This window comes from Schistocerca piceifrons, chromosome 3, assembly GCF_021461385.2.
Source record: "Schistocerca piceifrons isolate TAMUIC-IGC-003096 chromosome 3, iqSchPice1.1, whole genome shotgun sequence".
Classification (NCBI taxonomy): Eukaryota; Metazoa; Arthropoda; class Insecta; order Orthoptera; family Acrididae; genus Schistocerca; species Schistocerca piceifrons.
In genome coordinates this window covers 234,563,984-234,587,940 of record NC_060140.1, presented here as the reverse complement: position 1 = coordinate 234,587,940, position 23,957 = coordinate 234,563,984, and the positions used below count along the sequence as shown (strand labels likewise).

At 44.1% G+C, this 23,957-nt stretch overlaps 1 protein-coding gene across 1 annotated transcript in view; it reads left to right on the top strand.

Moving 5' to 3' along the window:
* Positions 1-23,957, top strand: part of LOC124788539 — a 573,870-nt gene that overhangs the window by 227,726 nt on the left and 322,187 nt on the right. Inside the window, exon 8 of the mRNA XM_047255809.1 lies at positions 12,419-12,525. Within this exon, the coding sequence (XP_047111765.1) occupies positions 12,419-12,525 (107 nt within the window). The remainder of the gene's footprint in view (positions 1-12,418; positions 12,526-23,957) is intronic.

Here is a 23,957-nt window from a genome sequence, read left to right as displayed (position 1 = left end):
TTCACAATAAAACATGCATGGCAAAGTGTAGTCGAACCAGATCGGGTGATTTTGGATAAAATAATTTTGGGTACTAGACTGAGCCATTGTGAACTACCAAAACAACTAAATTTCCGACGTTTCGACCGACTTGCTGCGGTCCTCTTGAGGGCAGTTCGCTGCGATCAGTGAACAGCCCTGAAGAGGACCTCAGTAAGTCGGTCAAAACGTTGGAAATCTAGTTTTTTAATAGTTTACAATGACACTACCCAGTCCCCAGAAATATTTTATCCGGAGCGACACCGGCCCTGGACGCCTACGAATTTAAATGAAGTGATATTTTATGATCAGTTGGTTATCGTTAAAAGCCGAGAGTAACAGGATATATTTGTCCGATTTGAAGATGTTTCGTGTGTGACGCCCGAATGTTAGAGCTAGATTGTATTGTGATGCTGGTTTGCCGTGGTACAAATTGGTAACGGACCCCCGAAACAGCACATAAGCGTCCGATGCCCTATATGCTGATAATCTAAAGCGAGCGACGAAGGAACTTAGCCGCGCGGGATTAGCCGAGCGGTCTCAGGCCCTGCAGTCATGGATTGTGCTGCTGGTCCCAGCGGAGGTTCGAGTCCTCCCTCGGGCATGGGTCTGTGTGTTTGTCCTTAGGGGAATTTAGGTTCAGTAGTGTGTAAGCCTAGGGACTGATGACCTTAGCAGTTAAGTCCCATAAGATTTCACACGCATTTGAACATTTTGAACAGAGGAACTTACCATTCGGTAGCTACAATCACGTCGCTAGTTTATAATGGCTACAAGATCAAGAATGGAAATTGACGTACCTCCCTTTGGCTTAATTATGCTCTTTCACTGTTGGAATAAAGCAAACGTACGCAAGGGATAGAAGCGTAGAGATCGCGCACTGAAATTTTAATACAACGTAAACAACTAGAATCTCTGCTTTGGTCCATATATAAATGCATAAATACCGATTATGTATGTCTTACCCTTTCGAACGATAAAATATGGTGCCAAAATCTCAATTAAATATTAACTTCTGTCTCAAAGTTTTAGAGTTTTTGAAACATGATCATTTGACCTGTCTTTTATCACTCGCCAATTATAGTAGCAAAGCTGTAGATAATTACGAAATACTATTTATCTGAGAATGGTCGACGGCAGATGGATATCGTTCACAGATCGCGTAATTATATTCTTTAATTTTTTTTCTTATGTACTTTTCGAAACTGTTTCCTTTCCTCCGCGTATTTTTATCATTATAGATTAAAGTTAAGCTAGAAACTGGCTGCGAGTTATTCAAGTAATATTAGCGCCTGTCCATAACCTACCGTACATAAAAACCCGACATATTTCTATCTACTTTTTTCTCTCTTCCTTCAAGCTTTGATCATGCAACGATAATAATTTATATTTGAACTCTGTTGATATTAATTTGACTTTGCCGTTTCCTCTAGGACCATAAGTGCTTACTAATACATTAACTAATACTGAATGAGAAGGTCAGAATTTATTCTTTTTAACACTTTAAAGTCGAATAGTTTTATTTTCAAAGAATATCAAGTATACGTGCCGAGATCGGGCTCCAGTGTAATGAGACCTAACTGAGCCTCTTCTCTGCCATCGCTGCTTGATCCCTACCAATAATACATTAATGCAAATATGTACAACTTCAGGCGTTGGCGACTTGTTGTTGTGGTCTTCAGTCCTGAGACTGGTTTGATGCAGCTCACCAAGCTACTCTATCCTGTGCAAGCTCCTTCATCTGCCAGTACCTACTACAACCTACTTCCTTCTGAATCTGCTTGGTGTATTCATCTCTTGGTCCCCCTCTACGATTTTTACCCTCCGCGCTGCCCTCCAATACTAAATTGGTGATCCCTTGATGCCTCATAACATGTCCTACAAACCGATCTCTTCTTTTAGTCAAGGTGTGCCACAAATTTCTCTTCTCCCTAATTCTATTCAATAGCTCCTCAATAGTTATGTGATCTACCCATCTAATCTTCAGCATTCTTCTGTAGCACCACATTTCGAAAGCTTCTATTCTCTTCTTGTCTAAACTATTAATCGTCCATGTTTCACTCCCATACATGGTAACACTCCATACAAATATTTTCAGAAACGACTTCCTGACATTTAAATCTATACTCGATGTTAACAAATTTCTCTTCTTCAGAAACGCTTTCCTTGTCACTGCCAGTCTACATTTTATATCCTCTCTACTTCGACCATCATCAGTTATTTTGCTCCCAGATAGCAAAACTCATTTACTACTTCAAGCGTCTCATTTCCTATTCTAATACCCTCAGCATCACCGGATTTAATTCGACTACATTCCATTATCCTCGTTTTGCTTTTGTTGATGTTAATCTTATATTCTCAAGACACTGACCATTCCGTTCAGCTGCTCTTCCAGATCCTTTGCTGTCTCTGACAGAATTACGTCATCGGCCAACCTCAAAGTTTTCATTTATTCTCCATGGATTTTAATTCCTACTCCGAATTTTTCTTTTGTTTCCTTCAGTGCTTGTTCAATATACAGATTGACTAACATCGGGGATAGGCTACAACCCTGTCTCACTCCCTTCCCAACTACTGCTTCCCTTTCATGCCCCTCGACTCTTATAACTGCCTTATGGTTTCTGTACAAATTGTAAACAGCCTTTCGCTGCCTGTATTTTGCCCCCCCCCCCTTACCTTCAGAATTTGAAAGATAGTTTTCCAGTCAACATTGTCAAAAGCTTTCTCTAAGTCTACAAATGCTAGAAAGGTAGGTTTGTCTTTCCTTAATCTAGCTTCTAAGATAAGTCGTAGGGTCAGTATTGCCTCACGTGTTCCAATATTTCTACGGAATCCAAACTGATCTTCCCCGAGGTCGGCTTCTACTAGTTTTTCCCTTCGTCTGTAAAGAATTCGAGTTAGTAATTTGCAGCCGTGGCTTATTAAACTGATAGTTCGGTAATTTTCACATCTATCAACGCCTGCTTTCTTTGGGATTGGAATTATTATATTCTTCTTGACGTTGGCGACTAACTAACGCTGTATCCCAATGTTTGTTATAGACGTGGTTGGGTATTCGATTCTGCTTCCATAAAGTGCCTAATAGCACTGCGCGATGTCCTGCTCAGTAACAGAATGAAAATCGGAATTCATTAAAACAATCTCGTTATGTTAAGGGGTAATATGCCTTGCTAACAGCTCAAACCTTCCAGTAGCAATGACATTGTGCCTGCTGCAACAACAAATCTGATCTTGAGTGTCACACCATTAGTTAAAGCAACTCAAAATATCGATCATACGATGAAACAGCAACCACTCTCACTCGAAATGATTCTGCGCTGGGCCACTACTACACGCCGTAACTAATCGGAACTTCTACCATTCCAAATATTATTCTACACACACCAACAAAGTTACGTTCGAATTGTTATAAAAAAATGTGCATTTTAGCAAACAATTCATTGTGTCCGATGACCGTCAAAGCATGTTTCAGCGGTCGGCTGTGGCTCGTTGTATACAGGGATTGGATAAAAATATCAACAGTAACATGCCTCATAGGAAACCTGTTCGCACCTATAAGAGCTTCCAGTCCTCTAGGAATGGACAACTACAGTTCCTGTATGGTTTTAAAGGGAATCTTATATCATTCTTCCTGCAAAACACAGACAATTTCAGCAAACGACGATGGAAACAGCTCGGCATGACGCACTCTTCTCTCCAAAGTAGACCACAAAGCCTCGATATTACTGAAGTCGGGTGACCGAGCTGGCGAGGGGAGAGGTAAATGGAAATGTCGTGTGGCTAGGGCCTCCCGTCGGGTAGACCGTTCGCCTGGTGCAGGTCTTTCAATTTGACGCCACTTCGGCGACCTGCGCGTCGATGAGGATGAAATGATGATGATTAGGACAACACAACACCCAGTCCCTGAGCGGAGAAAATTTCCGACCCAGCCGGGAATCGAACCCGGGCCCTTAGGATTGACAGTCTGTCACGCTGACCACTCAGCTACTGGGGCGGACGAGGGGAGAGGTGACCATAGATCCTCGTGGTCCCAAAGTCAGTCGGGGTCGATGCGAGCTGTGAGCTGTGTTAACAGGGGCCCTGTCGTCTGGAACACAGAATCATCGTTGGGGAACAAACATTGTACCAAGGAATGAAACTGATAAGCCAAAGTGGTCACGCAATCCTGAGCAATAACGCGGCGTTGCACGGCAACCAAGGGGCCCGTAGATTCCTACGATACAGTTGTCTAAATCACCACCGAATCCACGCTATGTTTCACTCTTGGGAAGTAAACTCTGCCATAAGTTGGAAGAAATGTGAAACTATCAGACCAAATGACTTTCTTCCATTGTTCCAAAGTCCAGATTTTGTGACTTCGGCATCATATTTTCTTGCTATGGGCATTTGCATAATTGGTGAGGGCTTTTGCAGTTCCAGCCCACCCTGCAATTCCCTGCTTATTGAGACTCATTCGTGTTGCATCGTTCCTGACAGGGTTCACGAGTGCAACTTTCAACTCTGCAGTGACTTTTGCAGCTGTTGTGCTCTCATTTTTCGTCACAGTCCTCTTCAGAGAGGTCTGTCATCATCGCTCAACGTACACTTTGCCGGCCGAAGTGGCCGTGCGGTTAAAGGCGCTGCAGTCTGGAACCGCAAGAACGCTACGGTCGCAGGTTCGAATCCTGCCTCGGGCATGGATGTTTGTGATGTCCTTAGGTTAGTTAGGTTTAACTAAGTTCTAGGGGACTAATGACCTCAGCAGTTGAGTCCCATAGCGCTCAGAGCCATTTGAACCATTTTCAACGTACACTTTCCAAAACGTTGTGACTTAGCGGATGATGTTTTTCTGCTATCCCTGTATGCCGTATGGGTCTTAAATACGGCGCCTATTGAAACACCAAGCATTTCGCCTCCTTTGGTTAAGGAAGACTGTACGAAAACCAACAATTAGCTCACGTACGAATTTACTCAGCTGCGACGTAGTGCACACACAAAACACTGTACTTACCACGACTCACACTTGCAACGTATCGAGGGCACTGCACAGGTGTCTTTCGCTGTCAAATGTGACAGCGCAACCTGCAGGCTTGGTTGACATTAGCAGTTATACTCAGGCATCCATTTTTCGCGGTATTCCCACATTTTTGCACAACCCGTGTACTCTTTGCCACCAACAAGTTACACCATAGCTGGATACCCTCTACACAAACATCTCGCGGGATCTTTCTCTCTGCCTTCATCTACAACAATTTTGTACAATAATTTACATCAAAGAGTCTCAAAGAAATTACAAGAACCTTTAATTCATGTTTTTGTTGTTATCCCCTACTGTTTGATCGGTGAATAAGGTTGGGCGACAGATGTTTCGTTTTCCGGTGACAAACGCCACGTAAATTTTGGCACGTTACAACACGCAGGCGAATGATGAGAGTGTAGCCACAGTATCTGAGCAGGCTGTTACAGACAAGTGAGTAGTGAGAATTGTTGTCTACGACTTCGTACACAACAGTAAGGAGAGGTGGCCTACGGAGTTATGTGGCAACTATCGTCGCAAGAATGACGGACAGGAGCAGAAATGATTAGCGAACAAGATAACACAGTAGACAGAATATTGAATTAACTTGTAATAAACGAAAAACGGTAGTTTGCTTTTGTTCTACAGTATTACTTTTATTGTGTTGACCAGTTTTCGGCTTACAGGGCCATCTTCATACATTTTCTGACTGTTTGATAATTAATTGAAATCCTCAGCTGCCGACAGGTGTTGTTGATATACCTCGATGGGGACAGCTGAAAATGTGTGCCCCGACCGGGACTCGAACCCGGGATCTCCTGCTTACATGGCGGACGTTCTATCCATCTGAGCCACCGAGGACACAGATGAATAGCGCTACTGCAGGGACTTATCCCGTGCACGCTGCCCGTGAAACCCACATTCACAACTGTCCACAATCTACATACGTAATGTTGCTAAAAGATATTTGCCCATCCTTTCATTACTCGCGCATACCAAGGTGACGGTGCCCGTAAGAGTTCGAGGTATATCAACAACACCTGTCGGCAGCAGAGGGTGACAATTAATCATCATTTATTCTAGAGAAGCTGCACGGTCATCAATGCTACCTGTTCTTTCGAGAGAAATTACTATCATCATATTTACTAACTATTGTTGCCAAATAAGTTACAATGTTTGTAAACGGTATTGGAAAAGAAGTTACAAATCTAGATTGAAACAGAAACGTACAGTAAATGGAAATTGGAAATTGTGGTGGAATCTTATGGGACCAGACTGTTGAAATCATCGGTTCCTAGTCTTACACACTACTTCATCTAACTTAAATTAACTTATACTAGGACAACACACACATGCCCGAGGGAGGACTCGAACCTCCGACGGGGGATCCGGTACAGTAAATAACGTCTTAAAGAGTGTGGTAGTAATGCAAAGTAAAAAGCACTAGTTCAAGGCTACTAATTTTGTTTTATTTAATTGGTTTTATTTATTAATGTAAACTGGCATGTAGGCTTGCTGTTACAGTTTTGCGTTAAGGTTTTTTCCTGTTTACTCTGTTTATATTTATTTATTTATTTATTTTATACAACTTTTTACTTTCTACATAGCATTAGTACCTCACCGTCAAAGATGTTATTTACTGTACGTTTCTGTTTCAATCTAGACGTGTAACTTCTTTTCCAACACCGCTTACAAACATTGTAACTTCTTTGGCAACAATAGTCAGCAAATGTAATGAAACTTCCTGGCAGATTAAAACTGTTTGCCCGACCGAGACTAGAACTCGGGACCTTTGCCTTTTGCGGGCAAGTGCTCTACCATCTGAGCTACCAAAGCACTACTCACGCCCGGTCCTCACAGCTTTATTTCTGCCAGTATCTCGTCTCCTACCTTCCAAACTTTACAGAAGCTCTCCTGCGAACCTTGCAGAACTAGCATTCCTGAAAGAAAGGGTATTGCGGAGACATGGCTTAGCCACAGCCTGGGGGATGTTTCCAGAATGAGATTTTCACTCTGCAGTGGAGTGTGAACTGATATGAAACTTTGGAAGGTAGGAGACGAGATACTGGCAGAAATAAAGCTGTGAGGACTGGGCGTGAGTCGTGCTTCGGTAGCTCAGATGGTAGAGCACTTGCCCACGAAAGGCAAAGTTCCCGAGTTCGAGTCTCGGTCGGGCGCACAGCTTTAATCTGCCAGGAAGTTTCATATCAGTGCACACTCCGCTGTAGAGTGAAAATCTCATTCTGGAATAAAAGTAATACTGTAGAACAAAAGCAAACTAGCGCTTTTCATTTATTATAATGTTGTTCTACCAAGAACTGACGGAAGATTCAGTTAACATGAATCAACTCGTGTTTCCCCTAGTGTACAAAGACTCATTATATAAATACTGTGGCAAGAAATAGAGACCAGCTCCTACAACAGCAACAAGGATCAGGCTTTTCTGAACTAAAGCACACCGATAGTGTCAGAGTTGGCCGCGGTGGCCATGCGGTTCTAGGCGCTCCAGTCCGGAGCCGCGCTGCTGCTACGGTCGCAGGTTCGAATCCTGCCTCGGGCATGGATGTGTGTGATGTCCTTAGGTTAGGTAGGTTTAAGTAGTTCTAAGTTCTAGGGGACTGATGACCACAGCAGTTGAGTCCCATAGTGCTCAGAGCCATTTGAACCATTTGATAGTGTCAGAGCCATGACTAGGTGGCGTCCATGTGATGTCACGAAGCTAAGTGGCTCCGAGTGTGAGTGGGCTGTGTGGTTCTCTTTTTTTTTCTCTATTATAGTTTCATTCCCCTGTCCCATATGGGCAGGGGAGGGGCTGTCAGTGGCGCAACCCGCCACTCTTCAGCCAAGTGACATGACAGCTAATACAAGAAGAAAATGTTACATATAAAGGCGATAAAAAGGGGGGACATAAAACAGAGTAAGGGGAGATAATGGATGTAAAAATACACTGACATGGAGATGTTCATGGGGGTACAATTAAAAAAGTCGTCAGAAAGTTAAAAAACGCAATTGGCGATTCGTAGAGCACAAAAAAGACACTGAAGTCACATGTGCAGGTCAAAAGTTGGCCACAGTATTAAAAACACTCCAGAATAACACACTTTAAACCCACTTGGAGCACACGCGATGAAGAATAAAACTGCCAGGTGGGACATGCCGAGGGAGAGGCCTGAGAGGATGGAAAAGGAGGGGAGCAGCGGAGGGGGCGGGATCTAAAGAGTAGGGGTGTCAGCAGGTGCACCAAGAGGCAGGAGACAGGTGGGGTGGGAGATGAAGAGGGAAGACAAGGCAGGAGGGAGTGCAGAGAGACTCAAGGGGAGCAGAGGAGAGGGAGGGGTCGTAGGAGGGGAAAGCCACTCAGGAAAATGGAGGGGGAGTAGAGGGAGCCCTGAGGAGGAGGCAGGAGGAAGTTGGGGTTAGAGTTGGTAGGAAGGGTAGACGTCAGGGCGAAGCTCATCATCCAGGAGGGCTAGATGCTAGAAGTTGCGTTGGGAAAGGAGGTGGAGGGTGTGGAGATGGAGAGAGGGTGGGACACAATGGTAAAGTCACAGCAATAGACTGGGAGTAGAGAGGAAGGGTGACACCAGGGGGTGAGGGGGATCGAGGCGGCGGACAATATACATGGTGCAGATGTGTTGGAGAAGATGGGGGAAGAGGATGAGGTCATAGAGGATGGACATGGGGGACGGTAGGTGGAGGTGGAGTGCATCAGGTTCGAGGATTTGGAGGGCTTTATAGAACCTGGGAGGGGCTGTGTGGCTGCCGCTGGCCTTCTTATATCGCAGTGGCAGAGGGCGCTCGTGGTACAGACGGTATGGAGCCACTACAAACGTGGCTCAATGGGCGCACACCATTGGCTCCGCCAGACCCTGCACGACCGCGATCGGCGTTGCCAACATCAGGACGCCTGTGGAGAGGTATCGATATGTGCCAGCACAAGAATGGCAACATGTCACGACTTAATCGATTTTGAATGTGGGTTGATAATCGGTGCAAGACACATGGGTCATAGCATATCGTAGATTACATAATAATTCGGGCTTCTACCGTAAACAGCGTCCAGAGTGCATCTTCAGCAGGGAAGAGACAACGTTTCCACACGAGTGAAATGCCGCACAGCATTACAAGTGTTTGGCAAACGGACGCCACGTCACCTCTATAAAACTATAAGGGGTGATCGATGGTCTTCTGTGAGTCAGATCGCCGCCGATTTCGATGTGTGGCGTTAGGAACTCATTTCTACCTCGACTGTACGAAGAGAAATGCACTGAATAGCATTCAGCAACCGACTGACAATGTTCATATTCACTGCTCTCACACAACAGTTGGCCAGTCAGTGCATTTCCCACGCCTGTCGTAATTCGAAATAATTACGAACTTTTCTACTGTACGCTTCAATGAAATTCATTTTTCTTTACTTGCTTGAAGATTCCTTTATTTTGAAAGTTGCCTTTCACATTCAGAACTTTAAATAAAGAATTTATTTCGCTTGTTTTTAGATGGTCTTCAAAGGCATATTCTGTACCGAGCTGTCGGTCTCTGGAAGCACAATTTTCTTTGATACGTTCAGCAAATGGCAGGAGCAAACTCCTTGAGGTTCCGATATCCGCAAGCCAGTGAGAAACAAGCGCCGCACGTGTCCGGGTAGAGAAAGGCGTGTTTGAAAGAACGAACCGAGAGTTGTGTGGTGTCCAGTTTAGTTGGGCGCTGCGTCTTGAGATAGGCAGGTGTGGTAAAATTCTTTATACGTGTTTAAGATTTGATTACAGTTGAAGTCAGAGTCTGCTGTTAACTCGCAGACGTATTAAAATTACTGTGTGCCATTTTTCTGGTTCGTACTGCAAGACTTGGAGTGGTGATATTCGCAGTATTTTCAGAACTTTAGTGAGTGATTTCAATGTCGATATGATGCGCTCGTAGTTTTGTAAAGTGGGTGAATAGCAAAGAACGGTACAGAATTGTTTCCGTTAATTCACTCGAATATCAGAGCACTTAAAGTTGTCATATTCTCATTGAATGAACTTGTTTCAGTATTTTCTGACATGTATAGATCTTCTTTTATTGTAACGCTTCACGTGTTGTGGTTGTTTGTACCCCGTGCTACGTACACGTATGCTATGTGTGTGCCTTGACTTAATCATACTTTGCCGGCCGAGCGGTTCTAGGCGCTTCAGTCTGAAACCGCGCGACCACTACGGTCGCAGATTCGAAACCTGCCTCGGGCATGGATGTGTGTGATGTCCTTAGGTTAGTTAGGTTTAAGTAGTTCTAGGTTCTAGGGGACTGATGACCTCAGATGTTAAGTCCCATGGTGCTCAGAGCCATTTGAACCATTTAATCATACTTTAAATGCAATTATACATTTTCCTACTCAAACATTTTAATACTCACTTGTGATCTCTTATTGTGAGTTTCAAATTCTGATGTCTTTCCGGCCAAGTTATACTTCGCAGTCAGCAACAAGCAATTCCGCGTAATATGCTCTTAAGTTATTCCTTGCGATGTGAATTTTGTCTTCAGTAAAGCCAGTAATTTTCCCGAATTATCACTGCGATCATTATTATGTATTTGAGTAATTGGATTGAGCAAAACGCTTCATCTTTTTCTGCATGATTTAAGAGAAGTGAAGCTAAGTCAGTCGCTGCAGTTGTTAAGGGAGCGGGCTGTTCATTACTTAAAATAAAGCGTGATTGTTGCTTTACGCCTTACATTTCCAGGTTTCAGAACAGGAATGTTATGCTAACAGACTGAGCCAAGCGTACCCTATACATAGAACGTAGGTACAAACCCAGTTGCTAAGACAACATTCACGTGAATGTTTACCGCAGTTTAGCAGCTGCACGCAATTCTGTTAACTATTTACTTATGCTCACTATTATTACTTCATGCGAAGTAAGTTACTTCTGTTCTTTTGTCATATTTCCGTAACAGCGCAGTCAGATAGCGTTACTACATGAGTTCGTCAGTCTAAATTTAATATAGCCTACTGGCCATTCAAATTGCTACACCACGAAGGTGACGTGCTACAGACGCGAAATTTAACCGACCGGAAGAAGATGCTGTGATGTGCAAATGATTAGTTTTTCAGAGCATTCACACAAGGTTCGCGCCGGTGACGAGACCTGCAACGTGCTGACATGAGGAAAGTTTCCAACCGATTTCTCACACACAAACAGGAGTTGACCGACTTTGCCTGGTGAAACGTTGTTGTGATGCCTCGTGTAAGGAGGAGAAATGCGTACCATCACGTTTCCGACTTTGATAAAGGTCGGATTGTAGCCTATCGCGATTGCGGTTTATCGTATCGTATCGTATCGTTTGCAGCAGCATGGACTATCTACTCTGAGACATGGCTGCGGTTACCCTTGATGCTGCATCACAGACAGGAGCGCCTGCGATGGTGTACTCAACGACGAACCTGGGTGCACGAATGGCAAAACGTCATTTTTTCGGATGAATCCAGGTTCTGTTTACAGCATCATGATGGTCGCATCCGTGTTTGGCGACATCGCGGTGAACGCACATTGGAAGCGTGTATTCGTTATCGCCATACTGGCGTATCACCCGGCGTGATGGTATGGAGTGCCATTGGTTACACGTCTCGGTCACCTCTTGTTCGCATTGACGGCACTTTGAACAGTGGACGTTGCATTTCAGATGCGTTACGACCTGTGGCTCTACGCTTCATTCGATCCCTGCGAAACCCTACATTTCAGCAGTATAATGTACGACCTCATGTTGCAGTTCCTGTACGGGCCTTACTGGATACAGAAAATGTTCGACTGCTGCCCTGGCCAGCACATTCTCCAGATCTCTCACCAATTGAAAACGTCTGGTCAATGGTGGTCGAGCAACTGGCTCGACGCAATACGCCAGTCACTACTCTTCATGAAGTGTGGTATCGTGTTGAAGCTGCATTGGCAGCTGTACCTGTATACGCCATCCAAGCTCTGATTGACTTAATGCCCAGGTGTATCAAGGCCGTTATTACGGGCAGAGGTGGTTGTTCTGGGTACTGGTTTCTCAGGATCTATGCACCCAAATTGCGTGAAAATGTAATCACATGTCAGTTCTAGTATAGTATATTTGTCCCATGAATACCCGTTTATCATCTGCATTTTTTCTTGGTAAAGCAATTTTAATGACCAGTAGTGTACATTAGAAGGTATTTCAATTCAGGCCATATTCAGGATACAGATTTCGATGTAACCCAAATTCAATGAGGCTTTAAACTTCGTTGATAATACGGATAAAATTTGTGTGTCATGAATCTGGATGTTAAAGCACTACTAAATGGGAAGCACGAAATATCTGAGTTGGCGCTGTGAGTGACGTGTGCCACTCGGGTTTTTCCCCTACTTGTCAGTGAGTCTGTTTGTTTGTTTGCTGTTGCAGCCGCGGTAGAGTGCGCAGACGAGCGGCTGCAGGTGTTCAACAGCTCGTGCTACCTGTTCGTCAGCTACCCGCAGGTCTCGTGGCAGACAGCCAGGCAGACCTGCCAGGACAGGAAGGTGAGTGTCACACAACTGTTCGCAACATAAGCGTCCATGCACAGACCCTGTCGCACTGAAACGCTGAAGTCACAGTTTGGTGAGTAACAGAAAAAATGGACACACCGTTCTAACATTTGGGGCATCCATTTCGTCCTGGATTAGCCTGCTACTCAGCATATGTGGACTTTCATTCATTTATTTGCTAATCTTTTCCTCGTGGCTTCAATTTTACTTGTCCCACACACATACTACACATATCTCCTCATCCTTCTCTCTGCCCATCCCTCCTCCCTCCTCCCCCTCTCTCTGTCCATCCTTCCCTACACCTCTCTCTCTCTCTCCCTCTCTGTGTGTGTGTGTGTGTGTGTGTGTGTGTGTGTGTGTGTGTGGGTGGGTGGGTGTGTGTCTGTCATCCCCCACTACCTTCTCTCTCTGTCCATCCCTCCACCATATCTTTCTCAAACTTCTCCATGCTGTGCCCATCCGCAGATGTAACCCCTGCAAAACAGATAGACAAAGCAGCCCAGTGTTTATCTCACAACACACCTGTTGGGCAGGGCAGCCCATGTGTTGAGGACTGCAGAAACGTTTCTTGCACCTGATATGCAGGCTTCCCTGCAAAAGCAAGTCGCTAAGGTATGCTGATACTATTACCACACAACATGCCTGTCATATAGTGCAGCTTATATAACAGAGGTGGACCAACAAACAACTCTAGTTGAGTAGGAGCTAGGAGGTTATGAACTTCCCAGTGCTGATATTCATGAACACTGCTATTCACGTGAAAATTTGAATGAAATTGATCTGGAGGTTTCGAAGATCCTGGACATATTGTGTGTGTGTGTCTGTGTGTGTGTGTGTGTGTGTGTGTGTGTGTGTGTGTGTGTGTGTGTGTGTGTGTCACAGCATCCTTGGCAAAAAACTGATGGCCTAAAGTCAACCAAACTGAACCAACTTCAGATGATCCAGAACATCGAAGTCCTCTGTCTGGACATCACATACATGCTGTCTATACCCTCCACCCCCCCCCCCCCCCCACACACACACACACAGTTCCCTCCACTACCAAACTATTCCTTGATACCTCAGGATGTGTCCTACCAACTGATCCCTGATTATAGTCAAGTTGTGTCATATTGCTCTTTTCTCGCCAACTCGATTTATTGCCTCATCATTAGTTATTATTTTGTAACACAACATTTCAGAAGCTTCCATTCTCTTCTTGTCTGTACTTCCTTACAAGGTTAAACTTCTAACAAATGCTTTCAGAGAATACTTCTTAACACTTAAATTTCTATTAATTGTTGACAGATTCCTCTTTTTCATAAACTCTTTTCTTACTGTTTCTGATCCGCATTTGATGTCTTCTGTACTTCAGCCATCATCTTCCGAAATACTAAAACTGATCTAAAACTTGTGGTTTGTCATTTCCAACCTACTTGTCTCACTACCATTAACGGATCTAAGAAAGACTGTAATCTGTAACCAACCTTATTTAATAGATACATAAATTATTTTATCAAGAATTGGAGACAGGAAGTAAATCTAGGTAAACACACAAATTGAAATGAATATGTTAATATCATTTTGGATGCACATGATGTAACAATTCTGGAAGGAACTGAAGATGAGCTACTGAAAGTAGTGTATAGACTACAACATGTAGGGGGAAAGGAATGTAACCATTATATATCCTTCATGTTAAATACCCCATCCACACAAAAATGATAACAGTTAATGTAACATTAGAGCAATTCTACAACTTAATTTTTTTATGTGATGTTAGGAACGAGAATATAGAAAATAAGATTAAAAATATCAGTGTATATACTGAATCATAAATAAAACATTTTAAAGCAGATTCAAAAGTTTATAAAACTGTGGCTACATCTGTATTGCTATATAGAAATGATTCGTGGTCCCCTAAAAACCTGATAAAAATAAACTGCAACCAGCATAAACGAAAAGTTTTACCACATAAGATCATATAATAAATGAGGATGGAATCAATTAGATTTTTGTAACATTAATGAAAAGAGTGAAGAAAATAAAACTTCATGTTAATATCAAATACAAAGAGAGAGTGTAAAGAGAATTCCACGTCAGGCCATGCCTTAACATCCAATAGTCGAAGGAGACGTAGGAAGACTCAGAATGCAATGACTTTGGAAACTGAAGATGAACTGGTTCAGTTCCAAACATCGAACAGAAGAAGAAGAAGAAGAAGCCAATTTCTATGCTCAGCACCGCCTAATTTAATTTTACTACATTCCATTACCATTGTTTGACTTTTGTCAATATCTTGTAGCCTCTTTTCAAGACACTATCTATTCTATTCAATGGCCTCCCATTTCTTTTGCCATGTATCACTGAACTGTAATCTCGGCAAACTTCAAAGCTTTTATTCGTTCTCCCTTAACATTAAATCCCTTTCCAAATATTTCCTTGGTTTCCTTTTCTAGTTGCCCAATGTACATACTGCATAACATGCGTTGGGCTACGACTCTGACTCACTGCCATCTCTACAACATGTTTCCTTTCACGTCCTTCGAGTCTTAAAACCGCATCTGGTTTCTGTTCAAGTTACAGACAACTTGGCACTCCTTGCATTTTATCCGTTCTTCCTTCAGATACGAGGTGCTATACAAAATTTTTGGGACTGGTGCTGCCATCTGTTGAAAAACTTACCTATGGACTACTGGTCACCATCACCCTCGAAGAAGTTCCCATCCGAAGGTACACACCGGTCCCAGCGCTTCTGCCACTGGTGAAACGTTTTCTGGAAGTCCTGTTCTATGAGGGTGTTTATCACCATCTCTCTATAGTGTCCAATCGACGGCCTTTGTACTTGAGTTTCAGTTTTGGGAATAGCGCGAAGTCGCAAGGTGCCATATCTGGCGAATACGGTGGGTAGGGTACAACCTTCATGTTGATTTTCGCCAAAAAGGCACTGGTGAGCAAGGACGTGTGACAGGGCGCGTTGTCGTGATGCAGCAGCCAGTTCCCTTGACGTCAAAATTCGGGCCGTCGCTGCAGCACGTTATCACGAGGTACTCTCTAAACGTCACAGTAGTACGAGGAATTCACTGTTTGGTTGGGTGGGACGAATTCATTGTGTACAATTCCCTTGATATCAAAGAAAACGATGATCATGCTCTTCACCTGTCTCGCTTTTTTGGGTCTTGGAGAGCCCAGGCTCTTCCACTGGGACGATTGTTGCTTTGGGTCATAACCGTAAATCCAGCTCACGCTGCCGGTGATAACCCTTGACAAGGAGGTCGGATCATCAGATGTGGCCTGACGAAGGTCCGTGTACACTTCAACACGCTGTGTCTTCTGATCGGCAGTCAAGATCCTTGGCAAAATTTTGCGGCGACACGATGCATATCCAATTCATCAGTCAACATTCGTTGACATGTCCCATAACCAATAGCCACTCCATCCGCAAGGTCTTGAATGGTTCGACGTCGATCCGCACGAACCACTTGTTGAAGTTTGGAAACTATGTCTGGCGTTGTGAGGGTAACGGGCCTTCCAGTGTGAGCATCACCTTCGACGTCTGTACGGCCGGCCCCGAACCGAACATGCTACTCAAACACACACTTACGGCTCATGCTCTGTCCCCCAAACATTTTCTGAATCATTGCAAGGGTCTGCGTAGCCCTTTGCCGAGATTCGCACAGATACACACGTGCTGTTCTGTTCGCGGATCCATGGTAAAATCGCCACACACCAAACACGGAGTATTACGGAAATCACTGTGGACATGCAACACGTCCTGCTGAATGCCACTCCGCACACTGATTCATCAGATATGCAGCTCTCACCAGCTAGCGGTGCAAAGATCTTCTACTCCTACTTTCCAGATGGCAGCACCAGTCCCGAAAATTTTGGATTCCACCTCGTATAATACATAACGCAAAATAATTAAAGGGTAATTTTTGAAAACCTGTCATTTTCCCCCATTATGAAGCAGAAGAGTTAAATATGGTTCAAAGATACCTAAAATCTTCCTTTGTAATCGTGGATTTCGTTTAACTGTTTTGAATGATCGCTGGTGGTTGTACTACCTGTACCAGGTCATCAAGAACATCGTTGTGTTACACGTCGCAACTCAAAAGTCGTTTTCGACCGTGAAATGAGTTTAAATTAACGCCCCAAGGCAAAGGACGATTCCGTTGATGCCATTTACGCCACCTCTCGAGTCGATTCTGAGCGGCAGTGAGTCTGAAATGTTTTCTTCAGCCACCTATAAGAAATCTGCATGATTTCAACGCTGGACGTCTCTGTTCTGACCTGCATCACAGAGGTGTCAAGAGAAGGGGTGACGTGTGGGTAAGAGGATGATGTGACGGGAGCCTTCCCTTCGTGTTATGGTGGTGTTGGGGAGAATTTTGGTGAAATTTGGTGCGAATGTGGCACTAGTAACACATCTTACACGTAGCATGAACTACTGAGCCCTGCACTTTTTGTCGCATGCATAGACACTTTACTTTTTGAAGCGCCGCCAAGACAGATCGCGACGTTATACAGGAGCACATGTCCGGAAACATGTCGTTTCCGTTCTACGACAGTTTCATTTCAGATGTGTTACTTATCCACTTCTGCTGGATGAATTAAATTGGGTATGACGCAGTAGGGCCTACAGTTATTAGATAACAATTCTAAAGGAAACATAACGAAACACCCATTTATCACTTAAGTATATTTTTTATATTAACATTTAAGCATTACTTGTTTGTATTATTCAGAAATAAAAAAGAATCCACTATACTGTACGAACAGAACAGTAATGATACATTACAACAGCAGCAAGATGTGACAACCACCAATGTTGTTAGAGACGTCGTACCTACGAAGCACGTTCTGGTACACACACTATATCCTACATAGTATCTCCTCAGTTTCTAGTGCAGCGGCGAGAATTCCTGCCAGCACATCTTCCTCTGCCTCTACAGAAGTTTGGTCAATTAACCTTTGCGTACGACTCCATAAGAAATAGTCATTAGAAGTTATACCTGGCGATAGCGGGGGCCACGCGTTTGGACCACCTTAACTATCCGTCTTGACGTGTCTCCGAAACGCACGTGAGAAGTGAGATCGTGCTCCATCACGCTGAAACCAATTTCTTGACTTGCTTTCAGTGGCACAGCTTCCAAGAGCGGGTTCAATACATTTTGCAGGAAGATCAAGTACGGAGGACCAGTAAGCTTGAGTGGAAGGAGGTATGACCGTCCACACGTCAATATCAAACCGGTGCTGAAATCCCTGAAAGTGTGGGGCACGAGAGTTTTCGTCTGCCTAGACACGGCTGTTTCGCAAATTTAGAACACAGTCCATAGTGAACTGACAGTCATCTGTGAACAGAAATCGACGTGGAAGCAAGGATGTGTCGATGCAGCGGTGCAGGAACAACGTGCAGTAGGCAACGCGTTGTGGAGAATCGACTGGACGAATAGCGTGAAACCTTTTGTAAGTGGTACGGATGTAACTGTTGCTCACGCTGAACGCCCCAGACGATAATGTGACTAACACCCACTGCACCCGCAATTGTTCGAGTACTCGTTGACGGGTTCTCTTCAGTGCTATGCTTCTTTAGATTCGGGCGTGCGGCGTTGCCGTGGAGCACCACAGTCCTGTTTCCTCACCATGGAGATATGTTTTTCGGAGCCGTTGTATAACTTGCACAAAACGTTTGTGCGATTGCGTGCTGCGTTGCACCAGATGTTCGTGATGCAGACGACTAGGCAGCTATTTCGTTGCCTCGAGCTTCGCGGTACACAACGAGCATGTCTGTGTATTCCGAAAAATTGTACCGAACCACATTCGTTGCATGGAAGACGCACAGGAATTAACAGGTCTCGTAGCAAGGCGGACGTTGAGCGACGTCAGGTGACCATCTGACGTATCGCGCATCATCTTGTCTACCCAAGCGCATACCAGAAAAGCCAACTCTGAGACTTTTCTCTTTCCCTCAGCAGACGTGGACGCCTTACACATCTGAACTGAAACCGTCGTCGAACGGACCCGGTACGAACCGGACGTGGGTTCCTATTCAGAATACTTTACATCAAAAAGCGTTTTGCATCACCTCGGTTCTGAGAGTTCCGGATACTGTACAGAAAATTGGAATAGAGATCAACATAAACATCATTTCCACCCTTTCTATTGCTCATGAAAACCACACATTGCATTTTGTACATCATACGGTAAGACCTTCAGAGGTGGTAGTCCACATTGCTGTACACTCCGGTACCTCTAATACCCAGTAACACGTCCTCTTGCATTGATTCATGCTTGTACTCGTCGTGGCATACTATCCACAAGTTCATCAAGGCACTGTTGGTCCAGATTGTCCCATTCCTCAACGGCGATTCGGCGTAGATCCCGCAGAGTGGTTGGTGGGTCACGTCGTCCATAAAAAGCGCTTTTCAATCCATCCCAGGCATGTGCAATAGGGTTCATGTCTGGAGAACATGCTGGTGACTCTAGTCGAGCGCTGTCGTTATCCTGAAGGAAGTCATTCACAAGATGCGAACGATGGGATGCGAATTGTCGTACATTAAGACGAATGCCTCGCAAACATGCTGCCGACATGGTTGCATTACCGGTCGGAGGATGGCATTCACGTATCGTACTGCCGTTACGGCGCGTTCCATAACCACCAGCGGCGTACGTCGGCCCCACATAATGCCACTCCAAAACAGCAGGGAACCTCCACCTTGCTGCATTCGCTGGACAATGTGTCTAACAAAGGGAAGGCCTCAGATGCGGCCAACCGATTCGGCTCAAATTTGGCAGGTCGCTTGTGTACAACCTAAAATGAAGGACTCTCAGATATTTTGCGTCAATACCCCCGTAATTTTGAGAAAATCACCCTTAAATGTTACGACGAGCAATCGACTCAAAATTGAAGGGATCGATAGATAATTGAAAGAAACTTTTACAACTGCCGCTTCTGTACCCACACGGTAAACGCCTTTCACCGACAGCGCCGATAGCACAGTGACCAAGATAATTGACTGGGAATCGGAAAACCCGGGTTCGAATCTCAAAGGAACGTAGTGGATGTTATTCTTTTCGTTTGTATTTTTCCATATTTCAATTGATAGGGATAGGAAGGTTAATAAGGTAAGTAAATCAATAAGGAATGATAATAATACTTACCTCATTAACCCTCCTATCCCTATTAATTGAGATATGGAAAAATACAAACTAAAAGAACAACATCCGCTAGGTTTCTTCTAGATTCGAACCCGGGTTCTCCGAGTCCCAACCAGTTACCTTGGCCGTTGCGCTATTGGTGCTGTCGGCAAAAAGCGTTTATCATGTGGGTACAGAAGCGGCAGTTGTAAAAGTTTCTACTTCGATTTCTGGATAAGTATGCATTTTCGGCCCCTATACTTTTTTTTTTGTGTGTGTCATCAGTCTACTGACTGGTTTGATGCGGCCCGCCACGAATTCCTCTCTTGTGCTAACCTCTTCATCTCAGAGTAGCACTTGCAACCTACGTCTTCAATTATTTGCTTGACGTATTCCAATCTCTGCCTCCCTCTACAGCTTTTGCCCTCTACAGGTCCCTCTAGTACCATGGAAGTCATTCCCTCATGTCTTAGCAGATGTCCTATCATCCTGTCCCTTCTCCTTATCAGTGTTTTCTACATATTCCTTTCCTCTCCGATTCTGCGTAGAACCTCCTCATTCCTTACCTTATCAGTCCACATAATTTTCAACATTCGTCTATAGCACCACATCTAAAATGCTTCGATTCTCTTCTGTTCCGGTTTTCCCACTGTCCATTTTTCACTACCATACAATGCTGTACTCCAGACATACATCCTCAGAAATTTCTTCCTCAAATTAAGGCCGGTATTTGATATTAGTAGACTTCTCTTGGCCAGAAATGCCTTTTTTGCCATAGCAAGTCTGCTTTCGATGTCCTTGCTCCGTCCGTCATTGGTTATTTTACTGCCTAGGTAGCAGAATTCCTTAACTTCATTGACTTCGTGACCATCAATCCTGATGTTAAGTTTCTCGCTGTTCTCATTTCTACTACTTCTCATTACCTTCGTATTTCTCCGATTTACTCTCAAACCATACAGTGTACTCATTAGACTGTTCATTCCGTTCAGCAGATCATTTAATTCTTCTTCACTTTCACTCAGGATAGCAATGTCATCAGCGAATCGTATCATTGATATCCTTTCACCTTGTATTTTAGTTCCACTCCTGAACCTTTCTTTTATTTCCATCATTGCTTCTTCGATGTACAGATTGAAGAGTAGGGGCGAAAGGCTACAGCCTTGTCTTACACCCTTCTTAATACGAGCACTTCGTTCTTGATCGTCCACTCTTATTATTCCCTCTTGGTTGTTGTACATATTGTATATGACCCGTCTCTCCCTATAGCTTACCCCTACTTTTTTCAGAATCTCGAACAGCTTGCACCATTTTATATTGTCGAACGCTTTTTCCAGTTCGACAAATCCTATGAAAGTGTCTTGATTTTTCTTTAGCCTTGCTTCCATTCCTAACCGTAACGTCAGAATTGCCTCTCTCGTCCCTTTACTTTTCCTAAAGCCAAATTGATCGTCACCTAGCGCATTCTCAATTTTCTTTTCCATTCTTCTGTATATTATTCTTGTAAGCAGCTTCGATGCATGAACTGTTAAGCTGATTGTGCGATAATTCTCGCACTTGTCAGCTCTTGCCGTCTTCGGAATTGTGTGGATGATGCTTTTCCGAAAGTCAGATGGTATATCGCCAGACTCATATATTCTACGCACCAACGTAAATAGTCGTTTTGTTGCCACTTCCCCCAATGATTTTAGAAATTCTGATGGAATGTTACCTATCCCTTCTGCCTTATTTCACCATAAGTCCTCCAAAGCTCTTTTAAATTCCGATTCTAATACTGGATCCCCTATCTCTTCTAAATCGACTCCTGTTTCTTCTTCTATCACATCAGACAAATCTTCACCATCATAGAGGCTTTCAATGTATTCTTTCCACCTATCTGCTCTCTCCTCTGCATTTAACAGTGGAATTCTCGTTGCACTCTTAATGTTACCACCGTTGTTTTTAATGTCACCGAAGGTTGTTTTGACTTTCCTGTATGCTGAGTCCGACAATCATATGTTTTTCGATGCCTTCACATTTTTCCTGCAGCCATTTCGTCTTAGCTTCCCTGCACTTCCTATTCATTTCATTCCTCAGCGACTTGTATTTCCGTATTCCTGATTTTTCCGAAACATGTTTGTACTTCCTCCTTTCATCAATCAACTGAAATATTTCTTCTGTTACCCATGGTTTCTTCGCAGCTACCTTCTTTGTACCTATGTTTTCCTTCCCAGATTCTGTGATGGCCCTTTTTAGAGATGTCCATTCCTCTTCAACTGTACTCCCTACTGCGCTATTCCTTATTGCTGTATCTGTAGCGTTAGAGAACTTCAAACGTATCTCGTCATTCCTTAGTACTTCCGTATCCCACTTCTTTGCGTATTGACTCTTCCTGACTAATGTCTTGAACTTCAGCCTACTCTTCAACACTACTATATTGTGATCTGAGTCTATATCTGCTCCTGGGTACGCCTTACAGTCCAGTATCTGGTTTCGGAATCTCTGTCTGACCATGATGTAATCTAATTAAAATCTTCCCGTATCTCCCGGCCTTTTCCAAGTATACCTCCTCCTCTTCTGATTCTTGAACAGGGTATTCGCTATTACTAGCTGAATCTTGTTACAGAACTCAATTAGTCTTTCTCCTCTTTCATTCCTTGTCCCAAGCCCATATTCTCCTGTAACCTTTTCTTCTACTCCTTCCCCTACAACTGCATTCCAGTCGCCTATGACTATTAGATTTTCGTTCCCCTTTACATACTGCATTACCCTTTCAGTATCCTCATACACTTTCTCTATCTGTGCATCTTGAGCTTGCGACGTCGGCATGTATACCTGAACTATCGTTGTCGGTGTTGGTCTGCTGTCGATTCTGATTAGAACAACCCGGTCACTGAACTGTTCACAGTAACACACCCTCTGCCCTACCTTCCTATTCATAACGAATCCTACACCTGTTATACCATTTTCTGCTGCTGTTGATATTATCCGATACTCATCTGACCAGAAATCCTTGTCTTCCTTCCACCTTACTTCACTGACTCGTACTAAATCTAGATTGAGCCTTTGCATTTCCCTTTTCAGATTTTCTAGTTTCCCTACCACGTTCAAGCTTCTGACATTCCACGCCCCGACTCGTAGAACGTTATCCTTTCGTTGATTATTCAATCTTTTTCTCATGGTAACGTCCCCCTTGGCAGTCCCCTCCCCTAATGATGAAAACTGCTCTATTTACAATTATCTATCGATCCCGCCAATTTTGAGTCGATTGCTAGTCATAACCTTTAGGGGCGATTTTCTCAAAATTGCGGGGGTGTTGACCGAAAATATTTGTGAGTTCTTCGTTTTAGGTTGTACACAAGCGACCTGTCAAATTTGAGCTGAATCGGTTGGCCGTGTGTGAGGCCTTCACCTTGTAAAGCATTCAGCCTGACTGAGTTGCCTCCAAACACGTCTCCGATGATTGTCTGGTTGAAGGCATATGCGACACTCATCGGTGAAGAGTAAGTGATGCCAATGCTCAGCGGCCCATCCGGCATGTTGGCTGGGTCCATCTGTACCGCGCTGCTTAGTGTCGTGGTTGCCAAGATCGACCTCGCCGCCGACGTTGGGAGTGAAGTTGCGCATCATGCAGCCCACTGCACACAGTTTGAGTCGTAACACGACGTCCTGTGGCTGCACGAAAAGTATTATTCAACATGGTGGCGTTGCTGTCAGGGTTCTTCCGAGCCATAATCCATAGGTAGTAGTCATCCACTGCAGTTGTAGCCCTTCCTGTCTCTCTGTATCTACACCATGTCGAACAACATCGCTTTGGTTCACTCCAAGACGCCTGGACATTTCCCTTGTTGAGAGCCCTTCCTGGCAGAAAGTAACAATGCGGACGCGATTGATATGCGGTATTTACCGTCATGGCATGATTTAACTACAGACAACACGAGCCGTGTACCTCCTTCCTGGTGGACCCCCTCCGTCTAATAGGCGCTGCTCATTCATGGTTGTTTACATGTTTGGGCGGTTTGAGTGACATCTCTGAACAGTCAAAGGGTCTCTGTCTGTGGTACAATATCAATAGTCAACGTCTATCTTTAGGAGTTTTGGGAACTGGGGTGATGCAAAACCTTTTTGATGTGTGTATTATGTACTGACTCGCTCTACATGTCCTGTAACGGGAATTTCCGATCATCGTTTAGAGGAAAACGCTTTCGAATCATTATAGGAGGTTTTAGGCAACTTTGAGCCAAATTTCACACTTCTGCATTGCATGAGGACGAGGAAGAAGAAACTTGTAACGTTCGGCTACTGCATTACTAGTGCCCTGCTTGACGCAG